Here is a 17,364-nt window from a genome sequence, read left to right on the forward strand (position 1 = left end):
AATTGTACTATCCCTGATTGTTTGCAATGCAGAGCAAAAATTATTCCGGGACACTGCCTGACGTCTGTCGCAATCTTAATGGATTCTCAGAGATCTCCAGTACCCTCATTTATACAGTTTTTTTAGCATAACTTTCTGGGAGATATTAATGGAAAAATCACTACTACTGTATAGTTAATGTCTCTTAACTATAGAATCAACTTAAAGCCAATATCGTCTTAAAAATGTGTTTTCATCACACTGGGGGTCATTTACACCCCTATTACTTTGGATGTGATTTTTAAGTGAAGGAGGGAGTGTATTGAAACAGAAAAAAAGATACTTCTAGTATAGTTTATTGAATATGACATGACACAGGTTAGCAGTATATGCCATTTACATTTTTATGCCACTTTGGAGTCAGTTAGGAGCCAGTATGGTATAGCAGTTAGAGCAGGGGGTCCCCAAGATGGTGCCTGTGGGCACCATGGGCACCTTTCCTGGCACCCACCGCTTTTAGAAAGTGGGTGGGGTCTGGTGGAATTTTTTTGTTCCGCAAGGATTTTGATTGGCCACTGGAGATTTGATTCGCTGCACTGATTTTTGAAAACTTTGCTTTAGCAGTAGCTGCCACCACAGCACAAGGTTCTTCACTGTGCAGCTATTTTGTGGCTGGCTCTGCCTCCTGCGGCAGCTGTTTTTATGGCAGCCATTTTGTTGCTGCACCCACCAAGTCATGTCAGAATCCCAAATAGGGTTGCCAAGTCCCTCTTCGCCACCAGTGGAAGGTTTTTGGGGCAGAGCCTGAGGAGGGCGGGGTTTGGGGAGGGACTTCAATGCCATAGAGTCCAATGGCCAAAGCAGCCATTTTCTGCAGGTGAGCTGATCTCTATCGGCTGGAGGTCAGCTGAAATAGCAGGAGATCTCCAGCTACTACCTGGAGGTTGGCAACCCTAATTCCAAAGGGGCCCAGAGGCTCAAAAAAGATTTGGGACCCCTGGATTAGAGTGTCAGTCTAGCATCTGGGAGACCTAGGTTGAAACTGCCGCTCTGCCATGAAATTTTGCTGGATGACCTTGGACCAGACACACTCTCTCAGCCTAGCCTAACTCAAAGGGTTGTTATGAAGATCAAATGGAAGAGAGAAAAAGAATGCAAGCCACTTTGGGGAGAAAGATGGGGTATAAATGAAGTAAATAAATAAATGTTTAGAAACGTTTTGATGGTTTCTTTGAATTATTTAAATAGTTGACGAGGTTATTTCACAGCTGCATGAATCATCAACATTTATCTTCTCTTCTATCCCTTAACCAAGCAAAAATACATCATACAACCAAATGCAGCTGTACAATTATTAATCAGAAAAATGGAGACACGCATGAAAAGCAATGTCAAATACGTACTATTTTCCCCCCCCAGAGCTGAGAGTCCACGCCAGGGCTTTCCTTTATTTAATGAATGGCATACCAATTACACAGGTTCTCACAGACTTTGCCCCCCACTCCCAAACGAGTCGAATGCATGAGAAACAACAAAAGTCTGTCGTTTTGGTATTCATCAAAGCCTTCTTCCATGTGAGGAAGTGGCTAATTTGTCATTTCACACTCAAAAAGGCGTGAAAAGCTAAACAGAGTGGGGGGGGGAGGAGGGAGGGCTGCCAAAGAGAGGGCGGTGCTGAGCAGGGACAGCTTACAGATCATCTGATGACACGTTAGCCATGTTGGATCTTGTCTCTGCTGCTCGGAAGCAGCTCTGGAGAAGCCAGCCTCAGCCACAGCTGCCCACTCCTGTGGGATGCCACAATTTAGTAAAACAGAGGAAAAAGTAAAACTGGGGGAACATTACACAAAAGAGAGTACTGTTAAGTCACAAAGCTGCCCACCAATAACTTGTGCATTATTTATGGCTGGACTTTGTCTTCATTTTCTTTCAGTAAAAATAAAACACATTAATCCCCACAATGCACTGCTGTCTCAAAAACACACAAGACCTTTGCAACAAGAATACATATCTGGATTAAGATGGACTTCCAGCATCGCCAGGTAGCAAATTCCTTCCCTCATCTTCTTGGCAGATTTCCTTGAGTTGGCTTTGCCTTCAAGGAGCAAATGCAAAGCAGCAAAGGACTTAAAGCCATGGAGCCAACAGGAGCCCTAGAAGTTGACGGAATGTTCACAAAAAGCCAGTTGAGGGTGGGTACCTGTGTAGTCCTTCCCACTCACTTCTTAGAAGATTCACTCTTTTGTCTCTTGGTTAACTCAGAAGATAGCCTTCACACTAGTCGTTAATGACATCCTAATGAATAAGCCTCTGGCTGTCTTCCTATAAAACTATGGCTGTGCTTGCTTTTTAAGAGTAAATGAGCAGCTTCCCAATAAAGGGCCCTATCCAGCCTAGGCACACTACCCTTCAGATGAGAACACAGCCCCTATCTGGTGACAATCTATGAGTGGCATCCCATGCTAGGTGTGCTGTCACACCACCCGTACCTAGTATCCATAACTGAGCAAGTCATAAAGACATGAAGCTGCCTTATACTGAATCCGACCCTTTAGCCATCAAAGTCAGTATTGTCTACTCAGACTGGCAGCAGCTCTCCAGGGCCTCAGGTAGAGGTCCTTCACATCACCTACTTACCTAGGCCCTTTAACTGGAGATGCCAGGGATAGAACCTGGGACCTTCTGCATGCCAAGCAGATAGAACCTGGGACCTTCTGCATGCAACCGAGCCACATCCCCTCCCCATGCCTTTTGACCTGGGAGGGCCAGAAAAAGGCAAGGTAAATCCATTGTATAGTGCCCTTCATGTTTCTGGACTAATTTCCATGTCCTTTTGTGCAGGAATGCTCATTGGTTTGTCTGTGGCAAAGTAAGCATGAGGGAAATCCATGTACAGGCCCTCCAGTATTGCACAGCCTGCATCAGGGATCCATGTGGGGGTGCCTTTCAACACAGGCTGGATCATGCTGGGGACAGAGAGGCATTGTCTGTATGTGTCTCCATGAAGCTGTAGATAAGAACACTGGGAGGGGATGCCTTGTTTTTTAGCCTGTCATGCACTACCCTTTGGCTTTTGTCCATAACAGATCCTTACTCTTTTTTAGAAATCCATCCAGCCTGCCTTGAAATGCAGTCACCTTTAAGGTGGAACTGAACAGTTGTTTAAATAAACCCCAGGAGCTGTAGTTTTAGGGGAAAACAACAGAACAGCCATTTGATCTATGAGATCAATTAACTATTCAGAGCCCAATTTGCAAATAAAGTGATCTCAGTTCAAACCTGGGCACTGCTAAAGCTCATACAGGCCTTAAAGATATTTCTCATCTGCCATTGTATTCTCCAATTGGGGGGGGGGGGGTCTCATATACAATAGGGACTATGCATAGCCTGGTCTCTCTGAGAAGCAACATCAATAGGAAGAGTCCACACGAACCTAACAAAATATTTTCAATAGCAAAACTGTCCTCTCTTTAAATAAAATACGCAAACTATGTAGATGTAGGCCTGTTGTGTTGGTGGATGGCTTCGTGGTGTCTCCGGTTCCGTTTCTTCTTTATCTCCTGGACATGTTTCCACTTTGGGCCCCCTTTGTTTCGCTGCCGCTTCTTTTCCCGGTGCCACATCTGCTCACAGTACTCATCCAGGCTGAAGTTGGGGCTGCTGAGAAGCTGGATGTAATCCTTGTATCTCAGCCGTGACTCGGCTAGCAAGTCCCTCACCCGCCCCTCTTCGTCTTCTGTTTTCAGAGTGCTTTCCATCTGTCCATTCTCGATGACATTTAAATTCAACTTCACAATAGTTTGGACAAATGTGTGTTCCTGGGCTTTACAGTAATATGCCCCTGTGTCTTTCTTCTGCAAGCTGCGGATCAACAATCCATATTCTGTCTTGATTATTCTTTCATCCGGTTTCAGCTGTAGGATTAAAAAATATATATATATTTTAAAGGTCAGAGGGAAAGTTAAAAATGTATATGTTACAATGGATAGCCAAGGTGGAAAAAAAAATAGGTGGCCTAAAAGTGTCTAGATCAATGGTTCCCCAAGTGGGCAGTACCACCCCCTGGGGGGGATTACCTAGGGGGGCACTAAGAGGCAAGGAGGCAGCAGGGGGCGCTAGAGGTGGGCCCCTTCAATTGTGTTGTTCACTGATTTACAATAGATCAAGTTATGGCACCATGCTGGCAAATTTAGTGGAACTATCAGAATTTTTTCCAGACTCTGAAGAGCTAGTACCATTGGATCAAGTTCATCAGTTTTGTTGATAAATTTCAATTAAAAAGTTTTAATTTGATTTTGAATAGATGTGCAATTAATTGTTACTGTTTTGAAATTTTATTGTTATTATCTTCTTTAGTGTGTCATGCAAACCCCTATTTTGAATAATGTTTTTTATAGGATAGGGTAGGGGGCACTGGGGGTTGTGTTTGTGGAATCAAGGGGGCGGTGGCCCAAATAAGTCTGGGAACCACTGATCTAGACCATGAATATGGGTCATCTAAGGACTGATTTAAACTTGGTGGTGGGCATATTGCGGAAAACATCTACAACGTTCCATGTGGTTGGTCACTTCGCCCAGACGGGCACCATGCTGGCATCAGCTGAGAATTTGATTTTCTTTAAATGTGAAACTGAAACATCACACAGGTAAGTATTTCCTTACACACCCAATGACACACTTAAATCAAATACACGAAAATGGTCATTTTGAAAAATGTCCAGTGTGGTTGCCATGATGTTAAGTCTGCTGCTGGTAATGATTTTCCAAAGAGGAAAGTGGGCAAAACATTTGCTTCTGCCACGGAAAGAAAAGAGAACCATCACTGATGTCTTTGTTACTTCTTACCTAGAGAATGGGGTGGAGAAATGGAGGTGAAGAATTCAGTTCTAACTACTAGCTTGGCTTGAATATGATCTGTGTTTTCACCAAAATACCCCACATGCCTCTGAATCCCATAGCGATAGATTTTTGAGCCTCTGACTTTTTACTCACAATCATGCACACAGGTACCTTGATCTCTTTCTTACTGTTATATTGTTTCCAAGAGTTATGTGATTTATTGACTGCTGTTTTATTGTTTTAAGTTTAAATAGTGATTTTAGAGAGTTCTAATTGTCTTAATGGTTTTGTTGTATGCTGCCTTGGGAACTCTTTGTTTGAGAGGCAGCATAAAATATTTAAACGCACACTTCACCCATAAGCAGGGATTACAAAAGGTGGAAAACTCTTAAACAGCCTACTCACGAACGAGTGATGAATATTGCATGTTAAAAGGGTAACTAAACAACATTACACTGCCAACATGGTTCCCACCTATCTTTACCTCTAGAAGATGGGATTCCAGGTCAAGTTTCATTGCCTCCTGCTTCCAACTCATCTCTTAAAAAGGCTTTGAACATGACCATAGCGGGAAGGCAACAGGAAGCACTGTGTGCATTGGGCTTTCTATTGCTCCGCATTTCAGCTTCAGGCAAAAATATCAGAACAGCTTGAGCCACCCTCTGCCAGGGAGATGCAAAAGGGTCTATTTTGCACAAGAGAGAGGGATGCTTAGGAACAGGAAGTAGGAAACAATTATTCTGTCGGTTCCGTTTACTTTAGTATAACATCCTGTGCCCTCTGCCTCACTGTGACATCTGAAGCCGCTCATCTACTGTCAACAAGCTGACAACTTTACCGTACAGAGCACTCCTCTAGTGCGGTGATTTTTTAAAATCAGTTTTAAAAATCAGCAAACCAATAAAAGCATGCTGTGGAAATATGCTGTTCTTTTTATCTTTCAGGTTGCGTCCAATGAAGCAAAAAAACAAAAACACAACCCCCCCACACAAAAAACCACCCAGTATTTTTTGCATGATGGTTTTCATGCATTTTAATCATTGTGCAATTAAGCAACTTTTCTTCAAACCTGCTAACAATATATAATGCATACCATCAGAATTAACAAGAGAAAACCAAAACCATCTTTTGCAAATTGTAAAACCAGCATAGAGCAATAAACACTTATCGGTGTGGAAGGTGGTGTTTAATTTTCAGTCATTTTCATGTTCAAACAACAATTGAAGCATACGAGAAAAATATCTGCATTTGTTACTACCTGCCAAAGAATTGTGGGGGGGGGGGGGAGAGAGACTTAAAAACATAACCTAATGTAAAGACAGATGTTTAAATAAATAGATTCCAGTAAGGCTAGTGGCCCTGATTCAAACTGCTGGAACAGGCAGCAAACCTTTCTTCTTGGAAAGTAGCTCCCATTCACTGCATGTACAAGTGGCATTTGATGGGAATGTGTGAAACCTCCTTGACTATTTCCACAAAAAATTTCATCTTACTTTGCGTGGGGGCGGGGGGGGGGTATAAATTTCACCATGGCAGAATTTTCGGAATACAAGTTGCATGCTATTTAGGATCCTAGCGAACATGCCAGACTCTTGTTTATAAATGATCCTTCTTCAAATTGCAGATTGGAGCCTTTTTTGTTCTATACAAATGGCATGAGCTTGCTATACATTATCGCCGCCGCCACCCCTTTCTTCTCTGGATTTGCAACAACTATTTTGAAGCCTGCTGCTATATTTAGGCTGTTTGTCTTCAACAGCAATTATGCTATTTTCACTCCTAAAAATGAAGATTCGTCTTATCTCTTGCATTGGTCTCGAAGAACGGCGCTTCTAGAATTTCCCACCAACATAAAACAAGACTCTAGACTACCCCTAATTTTGAAGGTTGTAATTAATAGTCCTACCCGCGGATACCCTTGTTGGAACTGTCCTTTAAATTAAAGTGGCTTGTCATCTTTATCTGATAAATTAATAACATGCTTCTTGTTAAGCACTCAAATGTCCTCCTGCCCTTCCTGTTGCCTCTTCCTTGCCCCAGTTAGTGAGATGGGGTTAGGGCTTATCAACAGGCTACTTAGCATTAAGATGGCTAAGCTGCACTGGCCTCATTAAATTGGCTCAAGGGCACCTATGCCGATTTCAAATGCCTGTGCACTGGTGTGTAAATTTCCCGGTCTCACTATGTAGCTGGTTGGATTACTTGGTCATCGATTCAGTTACGCCCTGCTTGCTTTATAGGCAAGGATGCTTGCATTTGCCAGACTGAAATGTCAGGGCTATTCAGCACCATGACCTGCGCTTGATGGAAAGCTTTGGAGATGAGAGATTTCTCACACAAGGCCTGTAATTACAGTCTGTTAAACTGGGTTGCACGTTTGTTCAGATTAAAGGCGTCCCTGAAACTCATGCTTAGTTTGGAACTTTACCGGAGATCAAGATGGAGGGAAGACATTGTTAAAACATCCAGCCGCAAAGACCTGGAGCGGGAGGAAGACCTGGCTGAGAATGGCAGCTGTTGTAATTAAAGAGAAGCAAAAGGAATCTGGAGTTGCTGGAAGGTGGAAGATGAAATGCTGTACCAGGCAAAGGAAGACCTCTATTTAAAGCCAGCATGGTGTAGTGGTTAGAGTGGTGGACTAGGATCTGGGAGGTCTCCGTTTGAATCCATACTCTGCCATGAAAGTTCACTGGGTGACCTTGGGTCAATGACTCTCTGGCCGTTTGTGCTTGGTAATTAGAGGTGTGTTCCAGGCTGAAGTGCCCTGCATATTTTTTAAATTTCTTCATGCTGAACCGTCATTCCAGACATCACTGCGAAGCCAGAGCACACCTGCCTCACATTTCTCAAGAGCCCCTTTAATGAGACCTTTTGTATTTGCTCTGTCCCCACATCAAAGCATTCACTGAAGGAAGCATGCAGAATCCCAGCCCCGGCTTAGCTATGCAAACTGCTATTGCTAATGGCTATGCAAATGAAGGAGCAGGCGAGTGTGTGTGTGTGGGTGGAATTTGTTTGACTTTCTCCTCTTGCATGGGGACTGTGAATAGTCATTTTAAAGGTCAGATTTTAAAAATCAGCATTGAGTGAGGAGCAGAATCGACCCTGCATAAATGGCCTCTCTCTCAGCCTTACCTACCTCACAGTGTTATTGTGATGATAAAATGGAGGAGGGGAGAATGGTGCTATAAGCCACTTTGGGGAGAAAAGTGGAGTACAAATATCAAAATACAAGCAAATTGATAAATGTCCAGGCTCCCAACACCTGTCCAATCCAGAAGCATCATAACTGGCTTGCCAATTCTAGGGGCTAATGTTATCCTTCCTCCATTATTCCTTTCTGTGATCCCAGAGGCCCGCAAGGTTTGTGTGCAATCAGTGCCAGGTAGCTCAGGAAAGCAGACAGACCCCAAATGCAGAACCACACGGTTTCCAATTTCAGCCACTGCCTGTTGGGCCTAGAAATGGCTTTTAGTACTGAGATTCCCTGCATTTCCCATTGTGCTGTGTGTGTGTAAAGTGTGGTCAAGTGGCAACCAACTTATGGCGACCCCAACAAGGGGCTTTTAAGGCAAGTGAGATGTAGAGGTGGTTTGCCATTGCATTCCTCTGCAGAGACTTCCTTGGGGGTCTCCTATCCAAGAACTGACCCTGCTTAGCTTCCAAGATCAGATGAGATCGAGCTATACCATGCCGCCTTCTCTTCTCCATTGCGTTACTTTGGCTTTTATATCATTCCCCATAGGTTATCTCAATCACCCGAGTAACCAGGTCAGTTTTATTATTCATCAAGTGTGTGAGCATGCTTGGAGTTTCTCAGAGGAAGGTCCCTGCTCTGAAGAGCTGACAATCTAAAATCTGACATGGAGGAGACAGTGACAGCAACAGGAGGAGAGGGGGATATGTGTATTTGTTCCAGACACTCTTGCGTAAGATTAATGAGGTTCTGCCAAAAGTTTCATGGAAAAGGTGGGTTTTGCAAATGGATTGGAAGAAGTGAGAGGGAAGGTATAGGCATTCTGAGAGTAGGGTTGCCAACTGCCAGGTAGTAGCAGGAGATCTCCTGCTAATTCAACTGATCTCCAGCTGATAGAGATCACTTCACCTGGAGAAAAATGACCACTTTGGCAATTGAACTCTATGGCATTGAAGTCCCTCCCCTCCCTAAACCCTGCCCTCCTTAGGCTCCGCCCCCAAAATCTCCCACTGGTGGCAAAGAGGGGCCTGGCAACCCTATCTGGGAGGCTATTCCAGCAAGGGAGAAAGTGCAGAGTCATTTGAGGGAGCAGATCAGACTCCAGCAGCAGATGATGGGCGAGGCTTGGAGTAGGGTTGCCAACCTCCAGGTACTAGCTGGAGATTTCCTGCTATTAAAGCTGGTCTCCAGCTGATAGAGATCAGTTCCCCTGGAGAAAATGGCCGCTTTGGCAATTGGACTCTATGGCGTTGAAGTCCCTCCCCTCCCCAAACCCTGCCCTCCTCAGGCTCTGCCCCCCAAAACTCCCACCGGTGGCAAAGAGGGACCTGGCAACCCTAGCTTGGAGAGAGGGTCTAACTTATGACCACTTACTCATAACTGATGGCTCTCTGACTTGGCTCACTTGCTCTGCCCCTACACTACAGCAGGGCTCTCTGCCTGAGACAGTCTCTTTGAAGGGCAGACAGGGTCACTAGTTGGTGACAAACAGAAGGCAGCAGTGAGGCTATGCCACAACACATAAGCCAGCGTGGCAAGAAGCAGAATGTGGGAGGATCACCGCTGCAATAGGCCCACTGCACAAATCACAGCACCGTCCTCACTTGTACAATCAGACTATTCAAAATTGCAGCATCGTATTTAATATCCTGATCTTTTTAAATGGGGGTGGTGGTGGTGAAGCTGGAAAGCATCCCAAATAACACATGTGCCTTCCTAGCAAACTTCAGAAGGAAGATGTTCAACAGGCATGAAGATGGCTAACTTAAATTGATTCACAGTGGATAGACTACACACTGTTTCTTTATGCAGAAACATGTGGGCAATTCCCTCGCTCCCTCAACAATACACAGAGCCTAGTCAGCTGCCCTACAAACGGAGCCCAGGCCGAGACAGGGATTCACAGCTGTCGGAGTGGGCCATCCCGCCGACTGCATCACAGGCCACAAGACAGCTGTTGAGGACAGATGCAGGGCCAAGGAGCTGGAGCAGGACCCTGGCGATCTGCAGTAGCTATGAGTAGGGTTACCATCCTCCAGGTACTAGCTGGAGATCTCCTATTACAGCTGATCTCCAACCGACAGTGTTCAGTTCACTTGGAGAAAATGGCTGCTTTGGCAATTGGACTCTATGGCATTGAAGTCCCTCCCCTCTCCGAACCCTGCCCTCCTCAGGCTCCACCCAAAAAAACCTCCTGCCGGTGATGAAAAGGAACCTGGCAACCGTAGCTATGAGGCTTAATTTGGGCCTCCTATGTGGTTGCAATGTACCTTTTCACAATGATCTCCAAATCCCAAAGGCAATTCTAAAAAGTGGCCATGGTCCACCATCAACATCCTGGTCTGAATGCAAACAGAACTTATTAAAATATTGTCGAAGGCTTTCATGGTCAGAGTTCATTGGTTCTTGTAGGTTATCCGGGCTGTGTAACCGTGGTCTTGGTATTTTCTTTCCTGACGTTTCACCCGCAGCTGTGGCAGGCATCTTCAGAGGAGTAACACTGAAGGACAGTGTCTCTCAGTGTCAAGTGTGTAGGAAGAGTAATATATAGTCAGAAGGGGGGTTGGGTTTGAGCCGAGTCATTGTCCTGCAAAGTATTAAAGGTAATGTACAAATCATTGTCCTGTAAGTATCAAGATAATGTGCTAATGAGGGTGTGGTATGTTAATGTGGAACCTTTGTATCCTGAAGTGATCTGTTAACATGTGGAATCCAAGGCTAATCTGCATGGCTATTGTGGACTGTAGTCTTCGTTAGTCTGGAGGTTTTCAGGACAGGAAGCCAAGCCTTATTCATTCTTAAACTCTCTTCTTTTCTGTTAAAGTTGTGCTGGTGTTTATGAAAGACACTGTCCTTCAGTGTTACTCCTCTGAAGATGCCTGCCACAGCAGTGGGCGAAATGTCAGGAAGTAAAAACTACCAAGACCACGGTTACACAGCCCGGATAACCTACAAGAACCAAAGAACCTATTAAATTGCACTTCTACATCTCAGAAATGGAAAGATTGCTTAGCAGAGTTAGGGAACTCTTGCAGTTTGTTTTCATGCGCACACACTCCCCCTAGTTGCACAAAGAGCCCAGCCAAAGGATTCCTGGTTTGGGAAGCCTTGATTCAAGCTCCAATGTGATGTTGCCAGTCTACCTGCAGCCTATTTGGAGGAAGTTGATCGGGAGGAAGCACTGTTTGCTTCATCCACACAAACCAGGATGCTAAATGCCATTTAATTTACTTGTTACTAGAATTTAAATGTTTCACTCAACTGCTTAATTTATACCTTAATTTGACAGGTGGATATAGAAAAACATTTGATCAAATTTCGAGTTTAGCAAAAATCTGGGCATGGAGGACAATTATACCAAGATATCTATTTAGGTGAATAAACGTAGTGGTTTGGACCTCCTTTGAAAAATCTCTGCTGACCTGTATACAATCAAAATCAGAAAGGTAAATAAGTTTATTTTAAACAGATTTAGTTTTATTGAAGTCAGCGGACCTGTTCAATGCCAATACTTCACTTTAACTGGTTTATAAAAATGTAATTAAAAACCCCTACCTATGAGCTCAATTTTATATAATATTGGACACAATCTAGATAACCTAAGATGATCAAGGGCCATTTTGGACAATCAATTTGACCTCTGCAACATGCTTCTCAAGAAGCCCCTGGGACATATTCCCACAGGTAAAGCTTAATGTGAAACAGGATTCTGTGGATACAATTGCCCACCAGTGGCCACCATTATGCTTTTGGATGCTGACAAGTAGAGCATAAAGGCACAATCACTCCCATCTTTATCAGCAGCATTCAGAGGTAGATTGCCACAAAAAAATGAAGGCTCTATCTTCGTAGCATAGCTAAACGATGCTAACAGACCAATGCTTCAGAAATGTGCCTATTCCTTTTAAACATCTAAGCTGCCACCTGGGGGTAAGGAGCATTCTGTGCAGTGTGAAGAAGCATTTTTCTTTTACTCATCTGGAATGCACCAATTATTCCCTTCTGAAACTGGGCTACGGTTGGCTTATAAGTATCATGCATCACGATGCCATCTAAATGCAAAGGGGAACCCATTTCGATCTACGGTCTATTTCGGTAAAAGCCAGGGAGCCATTTTTCAGAATGGACAGAAAGGCCTTCAGGCAGTGAAAAAAGCAACAGAAAATTCCAAAGTGGAAGGGAATCAGGTGAGGTCAGCCACACTTGTCGTTTCTTAATGGCGTGTGTAGAAAACTTCCATCACTACAAATACCAGCTCCTTCACAGTTAAAGGCTTGCACCTGTCCTTGAGAAGAGTAGGGGCTTCAAAGCTTATTTTTGTTCCATTCATGAGCAGGGGGCAAACGCACAAAAAAAGGGTAAAGGTGAATTCACTGAGGAAGAAAAACTGATGATCTCTCTCTCTTGTGCGAGAACATTATTACTTCCATCTCTTAAATGATAGAGAAAACTGCCCTCTATTTTTGAGTTGCAAATAGATATCCACGTTGGGCCGTTACCAATTTTTGTAAAACCTTCAGGGAAATTAACACTCTGTTATACTATTACTAAGCATCTGCATAGCATTTCAGACTGCTTAAATAGGGTTGCCATCTCCAGGCTGTGAAATACCAGGAGATTTTGGGGGTGGAACCTGAGGAGGCTGGGGTTTGGCGAGGGGAGGGACTTAAATGCCATAGAGTTCAATTGCCAAAGCGGCCATTTTCTCCAAGTGAACTGAACTCTATCGATTGGAGATCAGTTGTAATAGCAGGAAATCTCCTGCCACCACCTGGAAGTTGGTAAGCCTATGTCCAGAGCACTTCACACGTTTTATCAGTAGCACTCATAACAACCCTGAAATGGATGTCTCTACGCTGTAGATGGGAGATAGGAGGTGGGGGGAGATAGCCCAGGAGGCAGTGGAGCCAACCATGAGGCTAAGAGTAACTCTTCAACATTTCAGGCAGAAGGTTCATTTAACAGGATGCCTTTTAATCTGCATAGCCAATCAGATCTTCATTGGCCAATCAGAAGCTGAACAAGAACCCCACCTGGCCCTACCCACTTTCTAAAAATATGGTGCCCATAGGTACTACACGGGGACCCCTGCACTTACAAAAAATGTCATATGAAGCTTGTAAATATATCTAAGATGCTCCCCTCTGTTTCTTGATGGTACACGTGGCGGGGGTGGGGAACCTATTCTTCCTTTCAGGTTTATAGGTTAGCTTGCCTAAGGCTTCCTACAGAGTGGTAACAATTGAATCAGGAACTTCTTGCTTTACACTCCAGTCACATAGTGACTAGGTTATACTAGCTTTCATTGGGTTCAATTCAATTTGCCCAGAATTCTACTCTGTGACTCCTGTTCTTTCTCCTCCAATACATTTTTTTCTGCTTCATTTACCACCACCACCAAAGCTGGCACTTTCTCTACTGTCCTCTCCTGCTGGGGTTTTATTCCCCACTTTGTCCTCCACCCCACTTTGTCCTCCACCCCACAGCTTGTCCTCCACCCCATCACTATCTTTTGCTTTGCCCCTCTCACCTCCTGATGAGAATCATGCAACGCTGGGAGTCACTGCGGGTTGCTGCAGGGACCCCAAGTGCCACCCAAATGTTCTGCGGCCTCCAAGATTTTTACTTTGGGGGGAGGGCTAACCCTCTTTCAGCCCATTCCTGAGGTTGGGGGCCAAAAGTGGTATGGAGGCGGCGTGACTCCTTGCCAGCATAAGTGCCCTCTTATCACGGAATAAGGGGCACTTACGCTGGCATGGAGGGAATTCCCATCAGCACCAGGGTGGAAGAGAACAGCAGTGCTGGGATGGGGGGGGGTTTTCCCTGGGGCATTCCAAGGGGCGGAACTGACTCTAGTCAGCTCCCTAACCCCTTCGAGCCCAGCAACACCTCCCGGGACTCTGGCGGGCCTGCACCACCTTTTAAGGTGGCACAGATTCGCTTTCCCCTATGGGGGAAAAAGCCCTTTCTTCGATTTTTATATCAGAAAAAAAGAGGCTTTCTCCCCCTCCGTGGTGGCCGGGAAGCCTCTGAGGAGGCCTCTCAGCTGCGCCGTCCCTTGCCAATGCGGCTCACCCCCTACCCCCCTCAGGAATAGGCTCTCAAACTGAAATATTTTCTGCAATCCTGAAAGTAACCTCAGTGGCCCCCTCCAAGGCAGTTCCTTGATCTAAATGGTGGGGCTACCCATGGCTATTAGGTGTATGATGTGAAGTCACTGTAGCAACAAGCTCACTGTTATTAAACTTGAATACAGGTATAAAAATGGAGTGGGCAACTTGTCTTTATGACCATTGATCAATACTGAACCAACAGGCATTAGAAGCCATAGGAGAGAAAAAATCCTGATTATTGGACAAGCAGGTGAGGAACTGGCTCTGACTTACTTCCTTTTGCCACACCACACCTATGGAACTTGTGCACTGTCATTTCCAGTATATGGCTTATTATATTCCCCTTTTGGCAGCTCCCTTGTCCCAGGAGACCCTGCACAGGAACCAATTTCACTTAAACAGAAAGTCAGAATCTCTCTTGGACCCAACTCCTCCTACATATGTGATGCAGCACAGAGGAATGAATAAACTGGGGAGTCTGGGATGCAGGAAACTTCAGCCCATTAAAGCTTGATGAACAAATAATATAAGAGGTGCTATTGATATTAATTCCACTCTCCCTCTCCCACATCATTTCTACAACAAGCTAGTGACTAACCCAGAAGCACTCAGGAACAAACACGCCCAATTGCGTGAGCGAGACCAAATGGAGAGTGCTCAGCAATTGACTCCTGACCCTTTAAAAAAAGCTTCAAGCTGCAGGGAGCTCTAGTCCCACTGTCAGCAGAATGACCTGGTGACAGCTCCGGTACCACCGGAGATCCTGTTCCCTCCCCACACCCTGTCCTTACTGGAAGTGGGATTCCAAAGCATGACCTTAGAGGTGAGGGACAGGAGGCGTCCTGCTGCGACAACCGCCTGCTAACTTAATCTGGATTTTGCCCTCTCTTCACCTGAGGAAACTGGTCTGCATGTGACAATTCAACACCCTCCCCCCATTTCACTAGTGGGGCTTACAAAAAATCTGCTGAAAACATTTCAGCCACTACAACAAGTGAACAAAAATCATTCTGGGTACAGCGCGCCCCTCTCTAAAAAAACTTATAGCACCAGCATCCTGAAATATTGTCACAAGGCAGAAAAAGCAGTGCATGAGTCTCTTTGGACCGGAATGAGAAGATGGAGGGAGGGAGAGAGAGAGGGGGGGGGGAGAGAGAGGGAGAGAGAGAGAGAGAGAGAGAGAGAGAGAGAGAGAGAGAGAGAGAGAGAGAGAGAGAGAGAGAGAGAGAGAGAGAGAGAGAGAGAGAGAGAGAGAGAGAGAACAAGTAAACAGCGTGATGCACGATAACATTGATTCTGCCATTCCATCATAATCTTTTCTGTACTAGATCATACAATTTCGTATTGATCTGCTTGACGCAGGCCTCTGCGACAGAATATGTAGAACTACCATGGACTTAACCACAGAGCAGTGTGGGGAAAGAAACTTTTTGAAAGCTTTTAAAGTTATGTACATAGACATGGTTTTATTTAAACGTGTATTTATTCATTTATATAGCCCATTTATATAAACTATTTATATAGTTTTTCTTCCCTCCTTACAAGAAGCTCAGGGCAGCATATAGGAATCCCTTCCCATTTTATAACTAAAAACACCTTGTTGGGTAAGGTATGGGAGTTACTGGTTGAAGGCTGCCCAGTGACCTTCAGGGTTGAATGTTACACTTAAAATATATGTAATGGAGTCATGGCATATTTTGAAACAAGTATTTTGAACCCTGATGGTAGAGGTTAGATTTCTATAATTATGAGCATTGTGAATGCTGAGTTGAGGAGGTTGTGCAAATCTAGTACAAAGTACCACAATGTTGCAAGTGACCAGCACTCAAAAGAGTTTCCATCTAGATATTAGGAAGAATTTTCTAACAGAGCAGTTCCTCAGTGGAAGAGGCTTCCTTGGGAGGTGGTAAGCTTCCCTGGAGGTTTTTAAGAAGAGGTTAGATGGCCATCTGTCAGCAATGCTGATTCTGTTACCTTAAGCAGATGACGAGAGGGTGGGCAAGTTGGCCATCTTCTGGGCATGGAGTGGAGGGTCACTGGGGGTGTGGGGGGGGAGGTAGTTGTGAATTTCCTGCTTTGTGCAGGGGGTTGGACTAGATGACCCTTGTGGTACCTTCCAACTCTATGATTCTACATCCACCCTACCATCATCTGAAAACTTACAAAAATATTGGATTCAGTGTCTGCTATGGGGACTTTCAGGAAAGGGAAAGAGGAAATTGTGGGGGAGGGGGGAATGAGATGCCTCCCGCAAGTCTTTGCGGGTTCCCACCTGTGCATTTCTAAAATGGGAGTTTCTGGGCTGTGCCTTTGTGATTGGCTGAGCAACGTATTAAGTGAAGAAGTTTGTGTGTGTGGAATTGTTGTCTGCCTCTCTGTTGTTTTATATTTATTGTCTCTCTTATCTGTTCTTGGTATTTTAATGTTCCCACACTTGGCACTTCAATGTTCTTGCTCCGTCCCCGCTCAGACCCTTGGGAAAGGTAAATGATTCTGAGTTAGGCTAAGCTGACATCTTGAAGACTTAGAATAGATGAACTCCACCATTTCAAGGTATTAATTAATTACCCCATTATGAGCACCATGATCAAATACTTGGAGAAATGTTTTGAATTAGGCCACAGTATAAAAAGAGTCTCTCCCCATGCACACAATGTGTGGTTAGTTTAAATCAACTTTTTATATACTGTTTCAGCCTTAATTCATGCATGCCACTTAAAGAGCTTTCTACTCGTTCTTCCACTGTGGTGTGCAAAGGAGAACACCAAGGCTGCTCCAAATGCACTTTCATGAAGGTAATGTGCCAACTTACAACCATGCAGGAAGCATACTGCAAGCATATTTTAACCATGCTGGTACTTGACAATGTACATTTGATTCCAGCCATTTGTACTGTTAGTTGAAAATCTGTTATGCACTCTCATTTCACACGAAGTTGTGAACTGGCCAGCCACTGGGGGAAGCAGGATGCTGGACTAGATGGACCACTATTCTGATGATCTTTGAGGCAAAAAAGAAAAAAAAGAAAAAAAAAAAGCCTCATGCCTAGCTAGAAGAGTGAGAAAATAAGGGAAGCAGTGCATGTGTGTGTCTGGGGGCGGGGGTTAACCGGGAATATATTAAATATCTCTATGTAAACCACCGGCTGTTGGGTTGAGGCAGTTCTCAGAGTTTGGTAAGTCAAGCTCCAGGACTTCACAACTTCCCCCCATCCTGAGACTCTGATGGATTCCTTGG

The 17,364-nt window shown here is 44.5% G+C and overlaps 1 protein-coding gene across 1 annotated transcript in view; it reads right to left on the reverse strand.

The window, feature by feature from the left end:
* Nucleotides 1-3,333: 3,333 nt before the first annotated feature.
* SEMA3D (semaphorin 3D) overlaps nucleotides 3,334-17,364 on the reverse strand; it is a 111,044-nt gene continuing 97,013 nt past the window's right edge. Inside the window, exon 17 of the mRNA XM_056846855.1 lies at nucleotides 3,334-3,893. Within this exon, the coding sequence (XP_056702833.1) occupies nucleotides 3,468-3,893 (426 nt within the window). The 3' untranslated portion in view covers nucleotides 3,334-3,467. The remainder of the gene's footprint in view (nucleotides 3,894-17,364) is intronic.

This window comes from Euleptes europaea, chromosome 3 (genome assembly GCF_029931775.1).
Source record: "Euleptes europaea isolate rEulEur1 chromosome 3, rEulEur1.hap1, whole genome shotgun sequence".
In the NCBI taxonomy this organism is placed as follows: domain Eukaryota; kingdom Metazoa; phylum Chordata; class Lepidosauria; order Squamata; family Sphaerodactylidae; genus Euleptes; species Euleptes europaea.